Source organism: Vitis riparia, chromosome 6 (assembly GCF_004353265.1).
Source record: "Vitis riparia cultivar Riparia Gloire de Montpellier isolate 1030 chromosome 6, EGFV_Vit.rip_1.0, whole genome shotgun sequence".
Taxonomy (NCBI): domain Eukaryota; kingdom Viridiplantae; phylum Streptophyta; class Magnoliopsida; order Vitales; family Vitaceae; genus Vitis; species Vitis riparia.
Window position 1 is genome coordinate 17,453,779 of NC_048436.1, and position 23,752 is coordinate 17,477,530.

The 23,752-nt window shown below is 34.9% G+C and overlaps 3 protein-coding genes across 4 annotated transcripts; 2 read left to right on the forward strand and 1 right to left on the reverse strand.

Moving 5' to 3' along the window:
* Positions 1 to 735: 735 nt before the first annotated feature.
* LOC117916672 (actin) lies at positions 736 to 4,290 on the reverse strand. Of its 2 annotated transcripts, none has more exons than XM_034832814.1 (5): positions 4,172 to 4,290; positions 3,186 to 3,255; positions 2,646 to 3,039; positions 1,475 to 2,088; positions 736 to 1,080 (listed from the first exon to the last, which is right to left on the reverse strand). In XM_034832814.1, exons 2-5 carry the CDS (start codon positions 3,240 to 3,242, stop codon positions 1,015 to 1,017), a joined length of 1,131 nt encoding a protein of 376 aa, XP_034688705.1. In that variant the 5' UTR covers positions 3,243 to 3,255; positions 4,172 to 4,290; the 3' UTR covers positions 736 to 1,014. The 2 variants fall into 2 exon arrangements, with proteins under 2 accessions (XP_034688705.1, XP_034688707.1); XM_034832816.1 differs by having other exon boundaries at positions 4,182 to 4,287.
* Positions 4,291 to 12,282: 7,992 nt separating this feature from the next.
* On the forward strand, positions 12,283 to 13,796 carry LOC117915936 (cyclin-dependent protein kinase inhibitor SMR3-like). Its single transcript, XM_034831698.1, has one exon. It carries the CDS (start codon positions 12,678 to 12,680, stop codon positions 13,167 to 13,169), a length of 492 nt encoding a protein of 163 aa, XP_034687589.1. The 5' UTR covers positions 12,283 to 12,677; the 3' UTR covers positions 13,170 to 13,796.
* A 6,616-nt stretch (positions 13,797 to 20,412) lies between these two features.
* On the forward strand, positions 20,413 to 23,026 carry LOC117915894 (uncharacterized protein At3g17950-like). Its single transcript, XM_034831636.1, has 3 exons — positions 20,413 to 20,759; positions 21,020 to 21,169; positions 22,357 to 23,026. The coding sequence occupies exons 1-3, from the start codon at positions 20,748 to 20,750 to the stop codon at positions 22,831 to 22,833; spliced, it is 639 nt and encodes a 212-aa protein (XP_034687527.1). The 5' UTR covers positions 20,413 to 20,747; the 3' UTR covers positions 22,834 to 23,026.
* The last annotated feature ends 726 nt before the right edge of the window (positions 23,027 to 23,752 follow it).

Below are 23,752 nucleotides of genomic sequence, written 5' to 3' on the forward strand. Positions count from 1 at the left end.
CTTCACTAAATACACTTTTGGAGACAACAAGCAATCGATGCATCCATGCATAAGACAGATGTAAATAATAAGAAAATTCTAATATCTACTAAACTCATAATTTCAGCCATTGGAAATGCATTATAAAATCTAAATCTTTTGATAAAAATACAAATAAATGACATCAAAGTACAAAAGAATGAGACCAAATGTAAACAAATATAATCTAAATATAAGAAAATGGAATCAAAGTATACAACAATAAAATGTGAATTAAACACAAAACAATGGGATTAAAGTATATACGTAAAATATTATGATTGATCCTATTTTTTGATAGATATAGATTCGATAGTGAGGGATATGACCAATTAATAATTGAGAAAAATAAAGAGCAAAACGGCAAAATAGCCATGACCACTTTCTACTTTAGGTTGGAGCTCTAAATTGAAGCACCATTAATATGATGGGGCATTTCGGTTGACTTGATGCATTCAGGTTGACCCACAATACAATCGGAACACAAGGCTACTCGAGGTTAAACCCCTACACTAGATGCACCCCCTAGGAGTATTACTGACTTAGCCAGCTCACATGCATGGGGTTCAACATTCCTCACCCAGACAATGACAGACAGCCCCAAGACCTTATAGGCATGGCATCGTCATTTGAAGCATGGCATCGTCATTTGAAACATGGAAGGGAGATCTTTAATTGTTTGAATCATCAATGGGCCCTCAACAAGATAATAGCATGTCACTGAAAGGAGGAAGCTAGAGTTAATAATTAAGAACTGCAGATGCCATTGAATTAGTAGCATTGAAGGGGAATGGTTCCACGACTACTAAAGAAAAACAAAAACAAAAAGAATTGGAATCTTTTGCCATCTTCGCCACCACCTTTTAGACCCTATTTTCCAACATAAATGCACATGAAAATTAAAGTAGAACCAAGGTTGAGTAGTAAATTGCAAGCTGCAATTTCTTTGACAGGAACAGGATACAGGCTTTCATCCACCTCCCCCATCTGGCCAATTTAGAAGCATTTCCTATGCACAATAGATGGCCCAGATTCATCATACTCTGCCTTTGCTATCCACATCTGCATTACAAATATCACATTCAGTACTTGTAGCGAATTGCTACATCAAGAACAAATCTTGGAGTGAGGAAAAAAAATGTCTGAAAAACAGAGAATATAGTTTTGTTTCATTTGGGCTCATCAACAAGATAGTAATGCTTGTAAAACTATGATGAATAAGTATTCAATGGTGAACTGCCTATTTAGAAATGGGTACTGAAAAAAAGGGGCCCTGTTTTGAAGACATTTGTATAAATGGAAAAACATTTGAAGGGCCTAGTTCTCTAACAAAAACATATCCAGTACTTATGTGTATTTGTTATGAGTATGACATAAGGTATAAATATGGGCCTGCCACTCAATCGCAGGGCAGGTATCATAATCATAATCATCATTATATGTATAAGGAACATACCTGCTGGAAAGTGCTGAGTGATGCTAAGATGGAGCCTCCAATCCATACGCTATACTTCCTCTCAGGAGGAGCCACCACCTTGATCTTCATGCTGCTTGGGGCTAATGCAGTGATTTCCTTGCTCATCCTGTCTGCAATGCCTGGGAACATGGTTGATCCACCGCTGAGGACAATGTTTCCATATAGATCTTTCCTGATATCAACATCACACTTCATGATGGAGTTGTAAGTAGTTTCATGAATGCCTGCAGCCTCCATTCCAATCATGGATGGTTGGAACAGGACTTCTGGGCATCGGAAACGCTCAGCACCAATGGTGATCATCTGTCCATCGGGCAACTCATAGCTCTTCTCAACAGAGGAACTAGTTTTGGCTGTCTCCAGCTCCTGCTCGTAGTCAAGGGCAATGTATGCCAACTTCTCCTTTACGTCCCTCACAATTTCGCGCTCGGCTGTGGTGGTGAAGGAGTAGCCACGCTCAGTCAGGATTTTCATAAGTGCATCAGTGAGATCACGACCAGCCAGGTCAAGACGTAGGATAGCATGTGGAAGAGCATATCCCTCATAGATGGGGACAGTGTGACTGACACCATCTCCAGAGTCCAGAACAATACCTGCAATGAATTACCAGAAGGCACCATAGAGACTTTGCACAAAAACATTCCTTTTTGTGAACTAGTGATGTGAAAAGACTAAGATCAAAACATCATTCTTGGATTGGAAAACCTGAACATGTTCACATATACATATTCTGGAAAGAATCATCCAAAAAATTGATTGTTGTTTTCACTATTTTCGCATATAATTCCATCAAACTAGTAAAAGCTAGCTACTCTGATGCAATACTTCCCTAGGCTACTTCTGGATAGGAGCTGAAAAAAAATTAAAGCCTATGAATTTTGAACAGAAAGGTTACTAATACACCGCTCCAATGATTCGTTCTAAATGCCTTTTCTTTTACTTCTCCAGAGAGCAGGTGCCATCTACCTCATCAAGGGAGAGTCCCATGAACTGATTTCTAGTAAATTTGCAAGTTACTCCCTCAGAATTGAGATCATCTTCATACAGATTTCAAAGCTTTATTGGTTCTTATGAATCATTCTTCCCTGAGTTAAATCTAGTTCTTAATTTAACATAAAATCATGCGGTGGAGAAATAGTTGACTGCATACCAGTTGTACGTCCACTGGCATAGAGGGAAAGAACAGCCTGGATGGCAACATACATAGCAGGGGCATTGAAGGTTTCAAACATGATTTGGGTCATTTTCTCACGATTAGCCTTTGGGTTGAGAGGAGCTTCAGTAAGTAGAACTGGGTGTTCTTCAGGAGCCACTCTGAGTTCATTGTAGAAGGTATGATGCCATATCTTCTCCATGTCATCCCAGTTGCTCACAATGCCATGCTCAATTGGGTATTTCAGAGTTAATATACCACGCTTGGACTGGGCCTCATCCCCCACATATGCATCTTTCTGGCCCATCCCAACCATCACACCAGTGTGCCGTGGACGACCCACAATACTAGGAAACACAGCCCTTGGAGCATCATCTCCTGCAAATCCGGCCTAAAAGTTGGCATTGCATCAGACCAAAAGACAATTTAACAGTGATGTCAGTGAATATCATGCATGCCTTCAAAATTAGCTGTGAAGATTGATAAATGACTAAACAGGTTATTATTTCTAAACAAATGATAATCCTGATATGATACCTTAACCATTCCGGTACCATTATCGCAGACAAGTGGCTGAATATCTTCTTCTGCCATTTTAAATCAGTTTCTGGAGAATATCAACTCTGAATCAGAATGGTAAGACACAGGAAATAAAAGAAGCAAAAGAAGATAAAATATCAACTGCTAGCGGATTTAAGAAGCTATTAACAATGGTATTCTCTTGAGTTGTTCCTAGTCTGAATTTTGCATTTATTCCATATATATATATCAAGATGACAATGACAACATCATATTCCATATGGGTGTCCTATTCTGTTCAACCATAACTGTTAAGAAATATGATCTCCAATAAACCATTAAAAATTATTTTCATCAAACTCTCACAAAGATCAAAATATTCATTACATAAACAAATAACTAATCATTAAGCAGCTAAACAGTGGGTTAAGCACCTAATCAAACTCTTTCCATTTAAAAATCATATCATGTATGCATTCCATTCCATAATGAAAACACCAAACCGAACCCACAATAGTCAAAGAAAAAAATAAGACACAGAAATTTCTCAAAGAACAACAAACATGGCATTATAAGTTCTTCAATTTCAATTCACTTTTGAAATTTGTAAGGAATGGAGTGCAAATGGATATTTCAGAAAAATTGTTCACTAAAAAGCACAACTTCCGAAAATTTAACACTACGAAACAATGCGATAGATTCATTAACCAGAAATTAATCAAGCAGAAATCGGGGTCACCCAATGCCGATCGTCCACATCAACAGACGAATCAAAACGATCCATAATAATTATAAAAAAAAAATACTATGCCAATTATCATCAAAATCACAAGATTCGCATCCGATGAATGAGGTCCGATCGGAAATGGCACGAAATTTAACCACTGATTCGAATGACCAAAGATTATAGGAAACGAAAAGAAGAAAAAAAACTATAGAAGAGAATATTATTTTCCAGAGAAACAAACAGAAAACACAGAGAGAAAATGTGGAAGAGTAATCACTGGAGGAAACCCTAGATTTGGCGCTTGAAGGAAGAGCCTTCTTCGATCTCAGCTGCGCGCCCTTCGGTTCGAACTTGGGGAAAAATTAAATAATAATAAAATTTAAAAAAAATGAAAATGAAACTAACAAAAATGAAATTCGCTTTAAATGGTGCTCCTTCCTGGCCGTGCTGGCCGTCCGCTATTTTTGAGTCTAGATAGAAGGAATTGACGACACGTGTCCCACGGGTCTGGGTCTTCCAGTGTAAAGTGTAAACGACTGTTTCATATCTTTGTCTCGAAACGATGCACACTGGGCCACTCAGAGTGGCCCAATTAGGCCCAGCATAACACTGGTCTGGCCTTTTAATAGTTCAAACGTTTATCCGGGCCACGCTTTAGTAGTGGGCTTGTCCATTGTCAGTGTGGGCCGCGAAAATCTACACTTAGAGGGATTCTTTCGTTGAGATTCTCTGAATTGAATAATTTTATTCATTTTTTGCCCATGATATGGGACATTGCAGGTAGATATATGGTGTCAAACTATTCATAGTGTATGACCAAAAAGATACAGCAAAGTAGATTAAAGCATCATCTTGCTTAAAGAACATGATAGCATCATGGATACCCAGCTTCTTCCAAAGGTTGCTTTGGAAGCAACACCTCCATCAACCCATATGTCAACTACTCACCTAAAGGGTTAGCCCAACCCTTAAAAGGCACAAAAACCTTATAATTTTCAAACTAAAAAAGAGGGTGAGATTCAAATAAATAAGCTTTTAAGGTGAAACAGTGCTCTATAGCACAAATCGACCTTAGTTTAGGGAGGTGAGCAGGGAGATTCTAGAAGAGTGAGGGATTATATTCTTGGAGGCCAATTTAGTCCTACTTGATTGGGCAAGCTCCACTATGGTTGGAGATCACAAATGTGAAAAGGTTAAGAGTAAAGGTAAAAAGTGAAATTAAGGTTGAAGGAAAAAAGTAATGCTTATAGAGGAAAAGGAGTCTTCTTGAAGTATGTTGGAAGTTGATTTGACGACTACAATAATTCCATACTCCTTTTAAAATTTTTTTAAAAAAGGATGTTGGGAAAGATGGGTGACGTGTAGTCTCTTTTATGATAATTGGGATTAATCATCTAGCATGTAGTCTCTTTTTAAAATTTAAATATATTGAGATTAAAAAAAAAAATTAGTGCTAGATTGGAGTTAGTGGGATACATGCAAATTCCATCAATGGAATTATGGAGGAGTCTCCCAAGGCTTGTTCTTATTTCTAGGATTTAAATCAATAGATTGAGTGGAGGAGTAACACCAAGTCCTAAACCCGCTAGTGGGGAAAGAGTTTGATTAGTTTTCAACCACTAATTTATTACCATTGTCGAGGAAATTATGTGAGAAGACTTCCTCTAGCATAAGTCATACCACACGATATATTAAACCACCACTCTTACAACATCAAACTCATATATTAATGAGTAGTAAGTAGTCATTAAATCAATTAGACATGCCATACTCATTCTAGCCATAAGGTGTAGACTAATCAATGTCATAGCCATTGACTCCAAAGGCTAGCGTAAATTTAGTGGGAAGACTAAAACTATGATACAAGGATACATCCAATTTGTTAGGTAAACAACCTTGGGAAAATAGTTCTTATGTAGTGTAATTTGATTAATATTATTTGGTGTTCTTGGTGTAATGTTCATGCCAAATTAATATAAATTCTTGTATTCTTGGTGAAAAATCAATAATTTAGTAAGATAATACCTAAAGGAGTTGAATAGTTGTTTTAACTTTTATTTGCTTAAAAGTTAATTCTTTTTAATTAATTAGTTAAAACCTTTAAGAATACAAGGAAGATTGAAAAAGAACCTAACACATAAAACAAAAGATTTTTTTTTCTACATGGAAAATCTCCATACAATGCTTTGAGATGTAGTTTTACGGAGATAAAAAAACCATGAGTTAGAGATCTCAAGTTTACAATCCCCCGTATAAGAATGCAATATAGTTTACTTGACAAATGTTATCTTAAGACTTACTTTTTAGCACCTATATTGCATTTCACGTTTGCAATGCAACACCTCGTGTGCTCTTAATGGATCTCACTTCAGCACCTAAAGGAATTCAAATCTCCTTTACAACTTGACAAAAGTATAAGAATCTTCTTTGAGAGTTTTAGGAAAAGAAAGACAAATTAGGTTTTCCAAAATATTTGTATATATAAAAAAAGACCTATTTAGGTAGGGTATATATAAGCTTAATTAATGGCTTAGTGGGCTAATTCAAGAATAATCTAAAAATAAACCTTTAAAATATTCAAAGACAAATTTCCAAAAATATGGAAGATTTGATCATGAACACTTAAGTACCCTTAAAGCGCTATTGCCAACACTCAAGCACATGAAGCAATTTATAAAACAATTGGAAAAAAACATATATACTCAATTTTAACTCAATTGATCTACACCATGTCAACCTAAACACTAACTTGCTTTTCCTAAGCATTTCTTTACCCGCTTATGTTATCCTTGTTGATACCTTGTCAACCGAGGATGGATTCCTCCCTTAGACGTGGCAGAGAAAGCTCCCGCTTTGGTACTGGAATCTGGGCCTTATGCTTCCCTACACAAAGATGTCTGGACGGGTAGTCCGGACACACCCTTTGAAGCCCAAGTCAAATGTTAGGAAGAGTGGAAACCTTTGGAGAGAGAGAGAGAGAGATAGAGAGAGATAAAAGAGTGGGTCTAAGAACTCACTGTGTCCTCCTCTCTTCTATTTCGATAGAGTTTTTATAATGCTCAAATATGAGGTCAGACTCTGTAGTGCTGAGTTGGCCCTTGTAGTGATGATTGCGAAGTAGTGACAGGGCAATCATCACATTTGCAGGCGGCTGGGGGTTGTGTTAGAGGACGCGTCATGATACAGTTTGCCGCCCTTTCAACCTTGTTGATGGCCTGAGACTAAGCATGCCTATCTATTGAAGCAGAGGAAAGGATGGGAAGAGCCCCATCAGTTAATCTAGTGTTAGCTAGTCATGGTATTGTATATCAAAGAAGACTTGGGACTATCAAGAAGATGTGGGCTGCTTCAGCAAGGTGAATAGTCCGAATAGGATGTCTTCGGATGCCTTGGAGGTCGTCTGGGTAGTGATGAAGAACTGACATGTGGCCCAATTGAGGTGATGTCATGTGGACAGACATGTGGAAGTACTTGTGAGTGGACACGTGAGATAAGGTCCTCACAATCCTAATTGATTAATTAACAATTTTGAGTAAGATACACTCTAAAAAGATTTTAAGTCATAATAAATGGAACAAAATTATCAATCTTCGATTACATAACCTAATGTACTAGCACATGGTGAATTACCTCATTCTTCTAACTAGCTTGATTTCTTATGTAATATTGGTATTGGTGCAAGTTTGATAGTTTAAAAGTCCCCTGTCAAAGCATAAAAATAAAATAATTAAAAAAAAAAAAAAAAAAACAAAGGACCCCAATATATATATATGTACGCATAGTTACTCATGGAGCGAAGATTCAGGAGCATTCTTTTACGTGCTTGGTGATGGTGACTGACTCCTCAAATAGAGTTAATACACTTATGCATCAAACCAACACATTCACTTAAACCCAGTTTGATCATTCCTTACGAGAAGGTAGGAGACCATGCTGGAATATGAATATTTTTTAAAACTAACATACTCAGCACATAAAGATGGAAAAGTAACACTATCACCTGCTAATTTGTTTCAAAGCGCGCAGTGTATGAAAGGTTAGTTTTCCTAAAATGATAACCAGGTTCTACTTCTCAAAATAATTCTTTAAAGTGCATGAAAATAAACCCAGTTACTCCGGATCGGTCACATTATTTGTCCAGGGCAAAATTGCTATTCTGACCATCTAAAATTCAATGGTTATTACCTATTAGAAGTTATTTGTTAAGAGAGATCCGAGGGTCACTTTCAACTTTCAAGTCCCACTTGAACTTGCATCCCAATAGAGGTGCTTTCCATTTTAAAAGGGAAAAGGGTAAAGGGAAAAGGCTAAAGGGTAAAGGAAGAAATCTTTGATAAAACTAGTTCTCCCAGGTCAGAAGATAACTGATAGATCTAACTCCCAAGAAGTCTAAGAGCAGTTGGCTGACATCACAAGATTCATGGCCATTACTTCTAAAGTAACCATGCACATGCAGGCCACCCTCCCAAATCATACTTCCAGTTCCTCTCCACTTTTCTCTTTTCATATATTTTATGGCAAGTGAAAGAGAAGGTTTACTAACTTCGAACCAAACCCAACTTTCTAGTCCATATTTCTCAAAACCCCAATCAATGTGATCCATAGGATTGTATATTTGAAGGAGTTTATTCATTAATAATAGGTCTATTTTTTAGTGATTAATCTATATTTTTTAATTAATATGATTTATATTATATCAGAGCTCATATTGAATTCAATGCTCTAAAGTGGTTGAGCAATAATATACTTACTATTAGGTTTAGTAATTTAAAAAGCAAGTCCAACATTGATCCTTACATATGTTTGAGAAAACATGATACCAGGGCCTGCATATACTTAAATGTAAGAGCTTTTATATTATAGGAAAATGGAAATTTTCCACCGGTTTCCTTAGATTAAGGAACCTAGTATTTGAGAAAGTCATATGATCCAAGCAAGCAATACACCAGGGTCATGCCAAATTTTGGTTCAAAAGCTTATAGGCCCCATTCATCAAATCCCACTCCTGATTTTTGGTCTTGTCATGAACCTTCTTTATGGTCACACAAGGATATAAAGGGGACCCAAAATGCTCATTTGGTCCAAATAACCATGTCATTGGTTGACTCTACAACTTCTTTATTGGTCCATAAAAGTATAAACATATATAAAAACTAATAATTATAATTTTTATCATGCTAACCTCTTATCTAAATTAGAGTATGACAGTCTTTCTCAGTGAAGTGTTTATTTTTTTCTTTAATTGTTTTTAATGAAAGTATTTTTTTTCAAAGTGTTTTTTAAAAAAATCACTAATTAAGAGTGTGTTTGACAATAATTTTAAAAAATATTTTTAACATTTCTAACATTAACACTTTCAAAAAATTTAATCACTAGTTAAGTTCAAGTGTTAAAAAATTTTCAATTGTTAAAAACACTAAAAACACTTCTCATTATCATTGTCAAACACACTTTAAATATTTCTTCAAAAAAACAATACAAGTGATTTTTCAATTGTTTAAAACCATTTTATAAATTTTGTCATATGCCTTATTATTATTATTTTTTAAAAAAAACACACTATCAAATAGATTCTTAGAGCTTGTTTAACAGTACTTTTTAAAAGTATTTCTAATCCTAAAAACACTTGAAAACGTTTTTAAGGTAAAAATTAAGTGTTTGACAATATTTCAAAAAACACGATTGAAAATTTAGAAAAACACTTAAAAGTGTTTTTTAGATAAGCACATAAAAGGTGTTTCTTTACAAAAACACTTCAAAAAATTTCATATATTTCCAAAATATCATTTCTCGTTAATATCCTTCGTTTTTCTTTCACTCTCTGCTTCCTTTTCACTCTCCTCTTTCTCTTTCACTTCCCTTTCATAAAAATAAATTTTTGAGTTTTTTTAATAATATAAATGTTTATATATATATATATATATATATATATATATATATATATATATATATATATATATATATATTGTAATAAAAGTTTTTGGATTATTATAATATATTTTTCTTAATAAATGTACTTTTTAGTAAATTATATTATTAAAAAAAATTTGTATTTATGCAATATATTATCAAAAACACTATCAGAATCACTTTTTTAAATTATCATAAAAGCGTTTTTAACAAGAAGTGCTATAAAAGAAAACACTTTTAGTAAAAACACTTCTATTAGAAGTAATGTCAAATGAGCACTTAAAGTTCATTTGGTATTGATTTTAGAAAGTAATTTTAACTTAAAAAGTGTTTTTTTTTTTAAATTAGGTATTTTATAAAATTTAGGAAACACTTTTAAAATTTTCAAAAATTATTTTTTTTAAAAAAATAAATTATTTTATACAAAAAATATACATTTTACCTTACATCTTTAAAAATTATTTTCAAAAATTTTAAATTGAGACCTCATTTTTTTTAAATAATTCCTAAGATCATTACTTTTTCAATATAAGGCTTAATAGTTCTTTTATCTTATTATAAAATTTATTGTTATTTTATGATTTTAAAAATAAAAGTCAAAAAATGTATCCAAGCACACTTTTGACTTCCCCTTCTTTAACTTTTAATTAAAGTAAAAAAAAAATTATCTCCGACAAAATTTAAAATTAGTTTTTGACCGAGATTATCCAACCAAATAATTAATAAATAAATATTACAGAATTTTTTCTTAAAAATTGCATACTATGATGTAAACAAAAACCATCCAAGAAAATTGGCGGGAAAAAGGCAAAGAGAGGCATAGGAGAGCACAGGAGTTGACAATATGGGGGAGAGATGATTGTTGAAGATGGGCCATCACATGATGATGGGAGATGGGAAGCAAAATCATTAAGCATGAGCATGGGATGCAATTATGTACATGGCATGAGAGTGTGTGTTCCCCCTTGTATTTTTAACCATCATTTCCCTACTTACCCCACATTATCATTCCCTTTTTAATCATATTTTATAATTAAAGTATCTCCCTAATCACCACATACTTTCATGGTCTATATCAGTTTCAGTGGAAATCTTTTTCCTATTTCCGCCCCTCTCTTTTCCCTGTATTTCCTTCTACCCCCTTCCTTTCAAATATTTTTTGGTTTGACCCCGGGTGGCATAAGAAAGTGACGGATCAGAATTAATAAAACTTTGGGGGACCAAATTGGAAAATGTTAAAGCACAAGTGTCGATGTATAAATATACAAAAAAATCTGCGCCTTCTCATTTGTATGATGGTGAAATCCAAGCAATCGTATTGGGTCCCCCGCTTTTCTTCCGAGACATTCAATTGATCATTTTCCCGATATATGACTCAAAATCTCACGTTAGGAGAAGTTAATCCCGTGCGAGATATTTAATGGGAGGTCTAATACACGGAAAATGTACCGAATCAGAACTCCTTGATTTAAACTAAGTCTCAAAACGATGCGTTTTGAGAAAATAATTTGATTACGGAATCTGCATTTGGGATATTTTATATATATATATATAAATGGAGATTATTAGATAAAATTTAAAATTATTTTAATTTTTAATTAAATAGTATTTTTAAAGTATAAAAAAGTTAAAAAAACAAAGAGCTTGTTTGGTCATTATTTTTTACAAATAATTTTTAAAAATAAAGTAAAATAAAAAATAATTTTTAAAAAACAAGTAAAAATTATTTTCACTTTTTTTTTATAAAATAAACTTCATCATATTTTTTTGAAATTTATTTTTAAAAACAGTTTTTAAATTAAAAATAAGAAACAATTTTTAAAAACAAATTTTAAAAAACAGCCAAAAATTCTTTTTGTGATATGTGCTGTGGGTCTTGTGGCAGTTTTATTCCTTCGATTTAAACAAATATTTGAAATTTCGAGGATAAAAAGAAAAGAAATAAAAATTTATCGTGCATGATGTGGACACGGACGGCTTGAACTTCACGGAGGAAGCTTCTAGAAAAGAGCCAAACGCTCGTTACCATTTATTTTTATATTTATGGGACGGCAAAAGAATCCATCTGGTTAATCTCTTCACCTCTTATAATTTTTATTTTTTTTTATAAAGAAAATTAATTAAGCCCTATCTTTTGAAACTTTTTTTAATAATATTATTCAAATTCGGGTGACATCATGATATTCGTTTTTTGAAATTCGGTTACTGTTAAGTAATAATATTTTTAAAATTTAGTTTGTGTATGATGAAATTCTTGTCACTACTCGATAATTACGTGCAGGCTTTGGTATCTTTAACGTTAAAATTAAGTTGATGTAAAATGGTTTTAGCTGTAGCAAGTCACGTGAATAGATGCATGAAAGTTCGTAGAAATCAGAAAAAGCCAACGCCAAAGGCCCAAACCAGATTTTTATAGTATGAATGGCTGACTGATAAGAGATAATAACTCAGAGAGAGAGAGGGAGAGAGAGGGAGGGAGAGAGACGTGTGTTTGGTTTATTTGCATTGGATCCTTCGCCGAAGTGGGCTTTGAGAGCTTCCACCTTCTCTCTCATAAAAAACCATGGAAAAAGCTAAAATCCAAGGATTAAGCGCAGAAAAAATCACTGGGGAAAAAAGGGGCAAAAAGATGGTGGTTTTGATGATTGTTTTTTTGGGGTGTACCCATTAATTTCTATATCAACCGTCTTTTTCTCGCATATGTTTCTCAGCCTCTTTGCTCTCCAGCTTTGGAGACTAGGTTCTTTAATTGTTCTTGTTGGTTTCTTATGTCTCATGAGCTTATCATCTTTGCTTATTATACTACTCCAAACTGATCTCTAGCTTCTTTCTCTTGATGCGCTACTAGCTCGGAATTCGAATCAGTTTCCTTCATGGGTGTGTCCAATTCTGGGGTGTTCCTCACTGAGAAAGATCTGACTTCCATCGGATTCAATTTTCTAGCAAAACCCACGTTGGAATTTCAAGATGATGATCATGAGTGTGGGAACTGTGAAACTGCACGTTCAGGAGAAGGCAAGTTTGATAAGAAACAAGAAGAAAAAGAAAGAGAAGAACAAGAAGAAGAGAAATGCAAGGTGAAGGTAACTCCTATGGACCTGAAAATGTCATCTCTAGCAGAATTCAAGGTGGAAGAAGATGATGATAACGATGGGTTCAAGACTCCAACATCTGTGGATCACAAAATCCCATTGATCCTCCCATGCCCACCTGCACCAAAAAAACCAAAATCCCTTCCATCCACTAAACGGAGAGCGGCGGGGCCTAATCGACGAGTCCTACTCGATCTCTCAAACGAGATTCAATCACTGTTTCCTCCTGATTTCGGTGGCAAATCTAAGAGACTCAGGCAAGGTGGAAAATGATGTTGCTCTACATCTTTTTCATGCCAAGAAAGCAAAATTATGTTACTGATAAGTATCTATGAAAATTTTGTTTTCGTCCATCTCCATTTCCATTCTCAGTTCTATCCCATTTCCTTCCTTTCTGGTTAATCGAGATCCGATGATCACTCTGCAAGTTCGAAGCTAGTTTCAAAAAAGAAAACAAGAAAAAGAAAAAAAAAATGGAGGTGGAAGGTGTCTGCCTTGGATTCGAAAATGGTTAATGGCCGGCATTGACTTTCTGTAAAGAGATTAGGGGGGTTGAATTTGACTTTCCCAAGAAAAGCAAACATCCTCCATGGTTATCAACAGGTCTCCTACTAGTTAATTTCTTCTTTGTTTTCCCTGAATTCCTACCACAGTCCTATATATAAAACAGCGAATAAGTTAATGGATGCAGTGAACGAAGGTGCCTGTTCCATTTTTTTTTTCTCCTTTTGCAGAAAGGGTAGATGGAGTGAGAAGGGTAGACAGGCCTTCTGAGATTGAATATTTTTATGATAAAGAGGATTGATATGATTCTCTTGGCATGTATTTTGGTAGTAAACTGCATGTTCTTCTGTAGAATTTAGAATGATAATTAATGAAAATTAGACATAGATGATGAAACATGATTGCTGTTGTTTGATCCTAGTATGACCTTATTCTCTTCTCATCCAAAATTTGAATTTCATTCTGTACGATTTGTATTATTTTTAACTAATTGATGGGACCTGGGATGGACGTTTCTGGATGTTTGAAATCTAAATATGATTGAATTTATCTTCATTCTGAGTACAGATTGATACAAACTTGTCATTCAAAAATCATATTTTAGATAGAAGTTAAATTTTTTTTTGACCTTTTGCATTCAGACAAAATATTTAAATTTGAAGTCCCTTAAGACTTCCCACAAAAAAAAAAATATAAAAAATTAAGAAGGCTTTTTATGGGCCTCAAACTTTAGAACTGGACTGCTGTGATGGAAATGTGTTTTGGCCCAGCTTGGCTCAAGAAAAGGCTTAAGTCCACCTGTCTGCTAGCTTGCAAAACCATGGCCATTCAAAATGACAATTATTGTTGGACATGGGCCTCAGGCAGGGCTTTGTGCTTGTGATAGGGCTATATATTTGTTGCCACAGCCCAGCTTTTACAACGGCAGCCTAGGTTCTTGGTCATTCTGGAAGAAAGCCCTCTAGAACTTTTAGAGTTTTGGAGGAAGTTTTGTGTGCCTCCAGTATGTTCCAAAATATATCAGAAAAAAAGTCTGTATGGATGTTGTGGATTATTATTTGATTTCCAGGAAGGATTTGAAACAGTATTGGAGCCAGAGGAGTATCATTTGGGATGCACAGAGATTAGAGTTTACAGGGTTTTTAATGTATTAAGTCCCATGTTTAGGCAGATTATGCAAACATGACCATTTCGAATGGAAGAAATGATGGGAAAACTATAGGCTGAAAAGAGCAGAGCTTTGTACATTTTGGCATTTTGGTTCGTTTGCCCATGTTGGTTATAGGTGCTTTGATGAGTAAAAATCATCCGACAAGGCTTACAAACTGATTTCAAATTTTCAGGGTATCATAACATTCAAGCATCTTGAGCACTAGTCAAAATTTAGAAAGGAGCCATGGTTCAAATAGTTGGGGTTTGATTATTGATTCTCAACTCTATTCTCTTGTTTCTAGTGTCATTGAAAAACTATTGAAGAGACCTGTTAATATCTAAGACGGGTCTCATATTTAAGGATTCTAATGTTAAGTCAATCACATACACAAGAAAAAAAAAACGGATTTTAACATGGTTCGATGATGAATGTGATTCTCATATCCACAAGCACACCAATACTTAAGAATCTATTAACTAAATGAAGATAGAAAGGTTTCGATAGTAAAGACTCTCCTACTCCTCTCAATTACAATCGCTCACTATTCTTTTTAACAAAACCCTAAAATATAAGAAGGTTAAATACAATAATTATAGGGGCAAAACCATCATTTAACAAATATAAATAAATTTCTATAGGGCATTACCCCCCTTCAACCTCGTGAGTTGATAAGATAATTCTAAGTACTCTTGATATTATCTGCATAGCACAATAAAATTGATTTAGACATCACAATCTAAGTATCTAAACCCCTAAAACATTTATGGATTGGTCATTTGCGAAGGATATGTACGCGCTAATAGGATATGTTTGAGGTCATCCCGAGTCTTAAAATTCAAAGACCCAGCTCCTTCCAAGTTGAATCAAGCTGTAGAAAATTATTGTTGAAGAAAGGAGTAGAAGCCATAATATTTATTTCCTTTTAGATATGGTTTCTGGCATTAGTGGATTAGAGGGCTATAGGTTTCTTATAAAGAGCCCAACAAGTTGTCATTTTGCCCTATGCATGTTCAATTTTCCAACGCTTATTTAAGATTGAGCCCTCATCTTCCAGGTTAAATCATAATCAATGCTTTCACATATCATTCAGGCCCTCCTTTAGAGGCTTTTCTTTGAATTCAAGGGACGATGATCAGCTTCTTTGATCCTTTGTTGCTGCTTGGCAATATTCATTTCTTCCTTGACCCCTGACCAAGAAACCAACGGTGGGGAGAGGTGATGAAGACTGCCAAACAGCAACAAAGAGTCGAGTATGGTTACTTTTCCCATCAATTCCAAGAAGAGGCTATGTACTAGAAATGTATGTACTCTTTTTCAATCTTTTCTTGCACGGTTTGAAGAATATGATTGTTTCTTGTTGAGACCCTTTGCAAGCTAATTATTCTCAGTACCCATTTGGATTGGAGTTTCATGAAGAGAAAGAATGGTATAAAAGTTACCATGGCTCTGTTCGTCCCCTCTGAAATGTGTTTCACTTGGATACCCAGGAAAAAAATTCACAACAGTATCCTTTAAGGAAAACTTTTTATTCAAACTTATTATCAGTTCAGAACCAAGCCCTTGGGGCTGTTTAAGACCATGAAGGGACTCATATGGTTTACAAGCTAAATAAGGTGCTTTTAGATCTTTGAAACCAACTGTTTGCTCCATATAAACCTCCTCTTGCAAGTTACCTTTAAGGAAAACATTATTGATGTTTAACCAAATCCATTGTGAGTACTACCTAAAGGGTTCTAGGCTTCACAACTGGACTTTGAAGTCTCATTAGAGTCAAACCCTACTCCCTTATGAAAACCCTTTGTAACAGGCCTTCCTTAATACTTGTTTATTGCTCTATTAGAGTTTTCTTTAACTTTTTGTAAACTCATTTGCACCCTTTAACCTTCCTTCAAATAGAAGTGCAACAGACTAAATGTTGTTTCTAAATAATGAACAATCTATTTATGAGAAAGATAGTTGCTCGAAAAGTCTTATCCTAATATTTTGAAGGCATCGACACGTGTGTAATAAGGGTATGTATTTTATTTATGAATATGAAGATTAGAGTTTCTATGGATGAGGCCATGAGAAAGAAGAAAATCAATGAAGGCCCTATACTCCCCACCCCAGTCCATTTGAATGAAATTTATTTTATGAACAAGTTGAAATTTTACTTAATTTTTAAAGTTAATGAAGGTGCAAAGTGTATCAGACTTATTTTTTAGCATGTAAATCTAAGTAAAACTTGATGAGACATCAACAAAAATATATATAATAATAATAATAATGATTTGATAGTAGAAATATTACATTTGGAAAGAATGGATGTGACACCTTTCTCAAAAGGATGAACTATTCTATGCCAAATACTATAGGATGAAACATAAGGAGAAACTAATATAGAATATGAAAAAAACAAAGGAAGTAAAAATATAATTTTTGTAACTTTTTTGCAACTCCTTAAGTAAATCCAATAGAATAAGCCCACAATTGACCTTTTAGATCAATTTGACTGTGATCAAACACATAGAGCCCACATTTAAATCTCTCTTCCAACAAAGTTACTTAGGTGAGTTGGTACTTGTCAAAACATGAAATGAGATAAAATTTAAAGACGACATTATTGTCTTCTTTCAAAAAATTTGACCCTTAATACCTTTTTTGTTGTCTGAGGAACACATATCAAATGTTTAAAGAAAGGAGTTTAAAAAAAAATAAAATTTGAAGCACGCAGACCAATCAATATGCTTAATTGATAAACCCCCACCATGACCCATATGAGCACAATTTGATCCAATGAATTTTGCTTTGGTTATTAGGCATCCAACATCTACAATGATATGGTTGGTTCCCATTGAATTTGGATACAAAATATTATATCATAAATGGATTTTAGAGTGGTCAGTGTTATTGCCATTTGTGATCACTGAGTTTAATTGAATTATGAAGGGAACCACCAAAATCATCCTTGAAATTGAGAAGATCCTTAGAAAGAATGATCAAATCAGTTGTAACACTACATCACAATATGTTTTATCCGATCATAGAGCTGGCATTGTAGTTTATAACTATTTCAAAATCCTCCATGACCATAAGAACACCAAAACAACCTCTTCATCTACTACCAAAATCTCCTCAATTATTTGAAAACCCACAAAAAATACCTTTGGCAAAAAGATTAGAAGTGTAACCATATTCTTGACTATAGTTTTGATCACTTCCAAAATTGTTATATGTTTTCTTCCCCTCTAGTGCATTATACCTAGAACTCATGACAAGATTTGTACTAGGATTACCTTAATCAAACAACTTATTTTTCTCAATTCTAATTTCTTGTGACAAAGGAAGAAATTAAATTTCATTCACACTATATAGATCACCACAAGAATTCACTGATAATATAAAAGTATCATACTCGAAAGCAAATCATCAAAAGTTGGTTTGATATGATCTTTCATAGGGAGATGATTAAATTAACAATTTTTCCTAATTTTCTAAAAACTTAAACTTGTAGGATTTTGGATTACACATAAGCTTAATAAATTGGGCCAACTAAACAAAGAAGTTGATACCATATTGACCTATTAATTTTTCAATAAGTTTAAACTTATAGGATTTGAGTTCATAATGTATATCATACACTCTAAATAAGGATGACCAATTAAGACAAATAATTTATTAGGTAATTATTAATGGACAAAGAGTATTTCTTGGGGTTTTGCAATCGTCTCTTAAATTGAGTGGCCTTAGCTTGAATTTGGGAAAGATGTCACAATTCACCATTTGAGAAATAATTCCTTTTGACATTGAGGAAAGCAACCATAACAAAATTAATTGATCCTACTCTTTCCCAATCCAAGAAATCTAGATTAATCTTGTCACTTGCTTCATCTCCGGGCTCTAAGAACTTAAATGGAGGTGATTTCGTGCCAAAAATGAAGTGTTGAAACTTGTGACCCTGAGGAGTTGCAAGAACTTGTTTATGCCAAACAATGAAATTGTTGTTGTCCAATTTTGAAGAAAGAGAATCTAGATGAAGATGAAGAAGCTGCCATGTTGCACAACAAAGAACTTTCATTCGCAGGAGAGCTTAATTTGCTCAGATACCCTCTCAAGAACTAAAGAAATGAGAAGGAATCTTCTGTGAAATGAATTTCATGATAGTGAATAAGTTGTACATTAGATGTCTTAAATAGAGTTAGATTACTGACCAATCCACTAATAAACTACTAACAACTCTAATATAGAAACGACATGTCATCATCAGGACATCTAATTAATTAACTACTAGCCTTAACCAATGTGACATATCCACTACTGAAGGTGTATGTTTTCAGCAACCATGACTGCATCATTCTCGACCAACTATACAAATCGGACTGTAGAAAATCTGTATTAATGGACCTTGAAACTCATATACATGTGTTTCACAATGAAAATTTTCCCCATCGTGTTTCCACTGCGAACTGTTTCTAATTGAAATTTCAAATTTGGTCAGCATTTTCATTAAAGATATGTTAAAAAACAGGTGTAAAGCCACCATCTTGTGATGTGCCTTTGCCAAAAGGCTAATAAAACTACCGAGCGGCGCATGCTGAATTTAATAAATAAACACCAAGCAGTGGACTCTTTTAGAGTGTTAACCACGGCATTTACGTAATGGAGAACACCTTTTATCAATTGGATCTTTTGGCAAGTGATTAGATGTTTGATAATATAGAATATGCTGACTCAAATAGTCTTCTGGACTTGGTCGTCAAATTCTGCTTTCCAAGTCTTTTAAGTCTTCTCCCATCCTTTCACTTTCCATGATTTTTCATCTGATTTCTCTCTCTCCCATCCTTTCACTTCCCTTGATTTTTCATCTGGTTTCTCTATCTCTCTCTCCCTCTTTCTTGCTTTGCTATGATCACCTGGAAGTAGTATCCACAAACCCATTTCATTGTTCATTAATAATTGCGTAACATATCGAAACAGCTTTAGAAAACAAATGTCTATCATCATGAGTGCTGAACAGCAACTTCAGCTCAGTTTTTCTTTCTATATGGTGTGGGAAGAAATAACTAATAAGGACTAAGTCTTCCATGCCATGACTTTTGGTTGGATACTGGATACGAGGGAAAAAAAAGGACCATAAAAATGAAAGAAAAAATTGCGAACTTGATGGAACTTAGGAAGGGTTGGTGGGCCTTGTTCTTTACCCACCGTTGGATCATGAGAACTGATGCAAAAGACATGGTGAAAGCAGCAAGTCATGAACTCCTTGGACAAATCAAGTGGGGCATGTTGGGCTGGATCAGGACAGCGACTACTGTGGACCAAGATAAATGTGCAGCAGAGAAGAGGGAGACTTTTTGATAAGCCCATTCTTTGGCATAATGCAATACACCAAAGCAAAAGTGTCTCACTTTTTCTACCTTTATTGGATCCCCTCTTCAACCATAATTATGAGCGCCAATGAGCCCCCAGCATAAGGGCAGACCCTTTTCCTCATATGGCCTCAGTGTCCCTTTTATTTTCATAGCATACTATATTTTTGGGACACCCAAATTTTGGGCCCCCGGGCTATTGATGACCACCACCTGGTGCACATGCACATTATTTGATCCATTACATGAACTCCTGCACGTTACATTAGTTTGATTACCTTCATACTACTTTTTTTCTATTATTATTATAACCGAACACCTATTGTGAAATGGGGTTTGTACAGAAGGGCTACAACCACAAATTAAAAGGAAACGATTATGATAAAGACTGGTAAATCTGTCATCTAGGAAGAGGGGTTCTGCAAGACTTTCGCCTTCGTCCACTTTACACACATCTTAGAGGATACAAAATCATGGTGTTTTATTCTCTGTACTCAACAAACCCAAGGAAAAGTAGTGAACAATGCTTTCACCTGATAGAGACCCTCACTCACTGGACACCCCCCTTTTTGACTCTCTTCTTATTGTTTTTACCCTCTCTCTGTGTGTTCAAGAGCCAGTGTATAAGAACTGCATGTGAACTAAGAAGGGCATGACTTGTATATAGGGAGCGAGGGGTATCTTGTTCATCCTCTCAATATAATCTTATCTCTCTGCAGCTTCTTTTACAGAGTAGAGAACACCAAGGAAATGACAGTTACGTGTCTCTCTATTCACCTGAGGTGACTTGTTTTACTATAATCAATCAACATACTACACACCCTAGTGCTCGACTATTTGGCAGTAATGGCTCAGCAGGTACTTGCTTGTCTTCTCTCATTTTTCTTTTGGATTTTACCCATATGGGCTGTCTCGGATTCATTATTTTTTCTGGTTTTTCTGAAGGTGGTCAGTGTTGTTTTCCCATAATTTCTCTGATAGATGATGGGTCTAGCTTTTTTCTTCATATTATTGTTCTGGTTTATCATGATACTGGAGTTCTCTTCAATTTTTTTTTTTAATTCTTGTCCATTCTGTTGGAGGTTTTTGCAACCTTTTTCTGACTGATTTGATTGTAGGAAGAGGGGTGGCCTCTGGGTTTGCAACCACTGAATGTGAGAATTGGGTTGGCAAGAATTGGTGATTTTTCTGGATCAATTTCATTCAACACTTTACTCACTGGCTCTCCAAGTTCCTCCACAGATTCTTCATCAGATTTGGATACAGAGGTCAGTGGCAACTTACAGATAATTGAGATATGACATTGGTTTCGATGCATTTTTTCTCTCTGTTAGGGGTTTTTAGTAGTTAAGAAGTCACATTGACACGATAAGGACATACCTCTGTTTTTGTTCTTTATCAATTTGTATTTTCCACACATAAATATGCTTGAAAATTAAAGACTTGAACTCATATGCTTTTGCATTATTGTTAATTGGGTCAATATACAATGATAAAATGATAAAACGATACCCCCTTTGGCAAAATTTATGATCTATCCCATCTCTCCCTCAGTGCTTCTTCCCTAACTTGCAGACACAGTTCAATCTTCAAGTCGTACCAGAACCCCATATATGCTGACCCTTATGCTTACTTTTCTATGCATGTGATGATCTTACAAGAGAATACTGATAACTTTATTGCCACTTGGTACCCCTCAATAACGTGCCATGGAAAAGGACACATATATATAGATTCTCTAGTACTTCGATTTTTATTATCTGCAGCTTTTACTCGTATATTTTCATCTTTTATATCAAGCATGAAATATATATATATATATATATATATACACACACAAATAAGAAAAATAGTAAAAATAACCATCATCAAGTAACCTATGACCATGCATTGTACCTAATTATCATCATTGTTCTATTCCATGGTTATTGTGAATATAAGTGACACAAAGATTCAACTTTTTTTAAATACGAAAGCATAAATTTTATATGACTGAAGTGTTGAATTATCAATTTTTCTAAAAGTTTAACTTTATAGGATTTGGGTTTAATATGCATATCATGCTTCTTAACATCCTCTCACATGTGCAGCCCCATACCTATATGCAAAAAGACAGACATAATTTGTATTTATATCTAACAAACAAGTAGGAGAAATTCAAATTGTGAAGAGGGGGGGTTGAACCCGAGACTTTCCATCAAATCAATATTTGATACTATATTGAACTACTAATTTTCCTAAAATCTTAAGCTTACAGGATTTGAGTTTAATATACATATCATACTCCCTAACATAAAGAACTCAAAAACTTAAGGAACTTTGATTTGGGCCCCAAGTTCCACCTCTGGCCTAAGAAGGAGCTGATTGTTTGTCTTTTTCTAACTCTTAATGACCATCAAGAATGATCTAGCAGAAAGTATCTGTCACCCTTAACTGTGTACTGCATTGGTTTCAGTCCACAGGGTCTTTCTTCCATGACAAGAGCATCACGCTTGGGAGCCTGATAGGTGTCTCCAGCATTATAGAGCTCACTGGAAGATCAGTAAGGGGAAGAAGAGCAGAAAGTTTAAAAGGCAAGAGAAGCTACAAGTCCAGAACATGGTTTTTCTCTTTATGCTCAAGGGCTAGTACTGATGCAGAGAATGTGAAGAACCCTCCCTCCCTTGGCCACTTTCTTGCAGTGGAAAGGAGAGCTGCCAATGAATATAGAAGGAACCATAGCCCTATCGATTATGGACCGGATGAGCTTGCCCTGGCTCAGCCTAATGCAGAACCAAACTCACTATTCATGGATGGAGAAATTGCACCTCCTCAGCCAAGTTCATGGTCAGGTTCAGATGCTGAGATGGGACAAAACAGAGGATTAGTGAATGGCAGTGGGCATGGAGTGCCAGTGCTGTTTTCATGCATGTGTGGACAATCTTCCCACTGAATGATTATGCCTGAAACTTTTTTTTTTCCTACTTTTACTTATTTTTTGTGTTCCTCAGATTGGTGATTGAAATTTATGTTCTAGGAAGGAGAATAAACTGTCATTTCCATTTCATAGGATTCCCCGCTTTCTTTTTTCCTCTCTAGTTTGTAGTACTACATTTCAGGGAACACCATGTGAACTCTGTTTTCCCTTTCTTTTATTCACTTCAAATATCCTACTTCCCAGCCAAAAGCATCAAATCAAGCTTAAACTTTTTGATGCCCATTTCTAACTCACTGCAATGTTTTAGTTTTTTAACAAGAACATAGATTATTGGAGATGCTTTATGTGGCCAGTATTAAGTAATCAATTTTTCTTAAAATTTAAGGTAACGAGCTTATCGAAAACTTTTTCTAGATTATGTCTCGGGTTTGGTAAAGATCTCCCATTTTGATCTAGTAGGACGGGTGGAGAATTTCTTAGTAGTAGCCTTGTCTAATTTATTTATTTTTAATATTTTTTAATTTTTTAAAAGTTTAGACTGTAAGACAGTAGTTGACAGTCAAACTTATATAGCATTACTCCCTAGTAGCAAACATCACGGCACGAGGGTTGAAAGTAATGCGATCATCTATTTTTCTGCAGTTCTGCATTATTGACTGGGACAAATTTGACCAGTGCGGTGCAGATGAGCAGATGAAGACTGACTCCCTACAATTAATTTTATTGATTTATTGGATGTAGAGGTGCCACAAACTGATTATTTCCGCAAACCAAGGCCCTTAAAACCATCAAAGAATGGGTCGTTTTCATGGGGCTAACACCACTCAGCTTCTTCCTAATGGCCTAAAAAAATGTGGCCCATCCTCCTTCAGTTACGAGGCACTTGTGGTAGGTCATCTTCTAAGATTTTGTCTGCTTTTGATTCATAAAATAA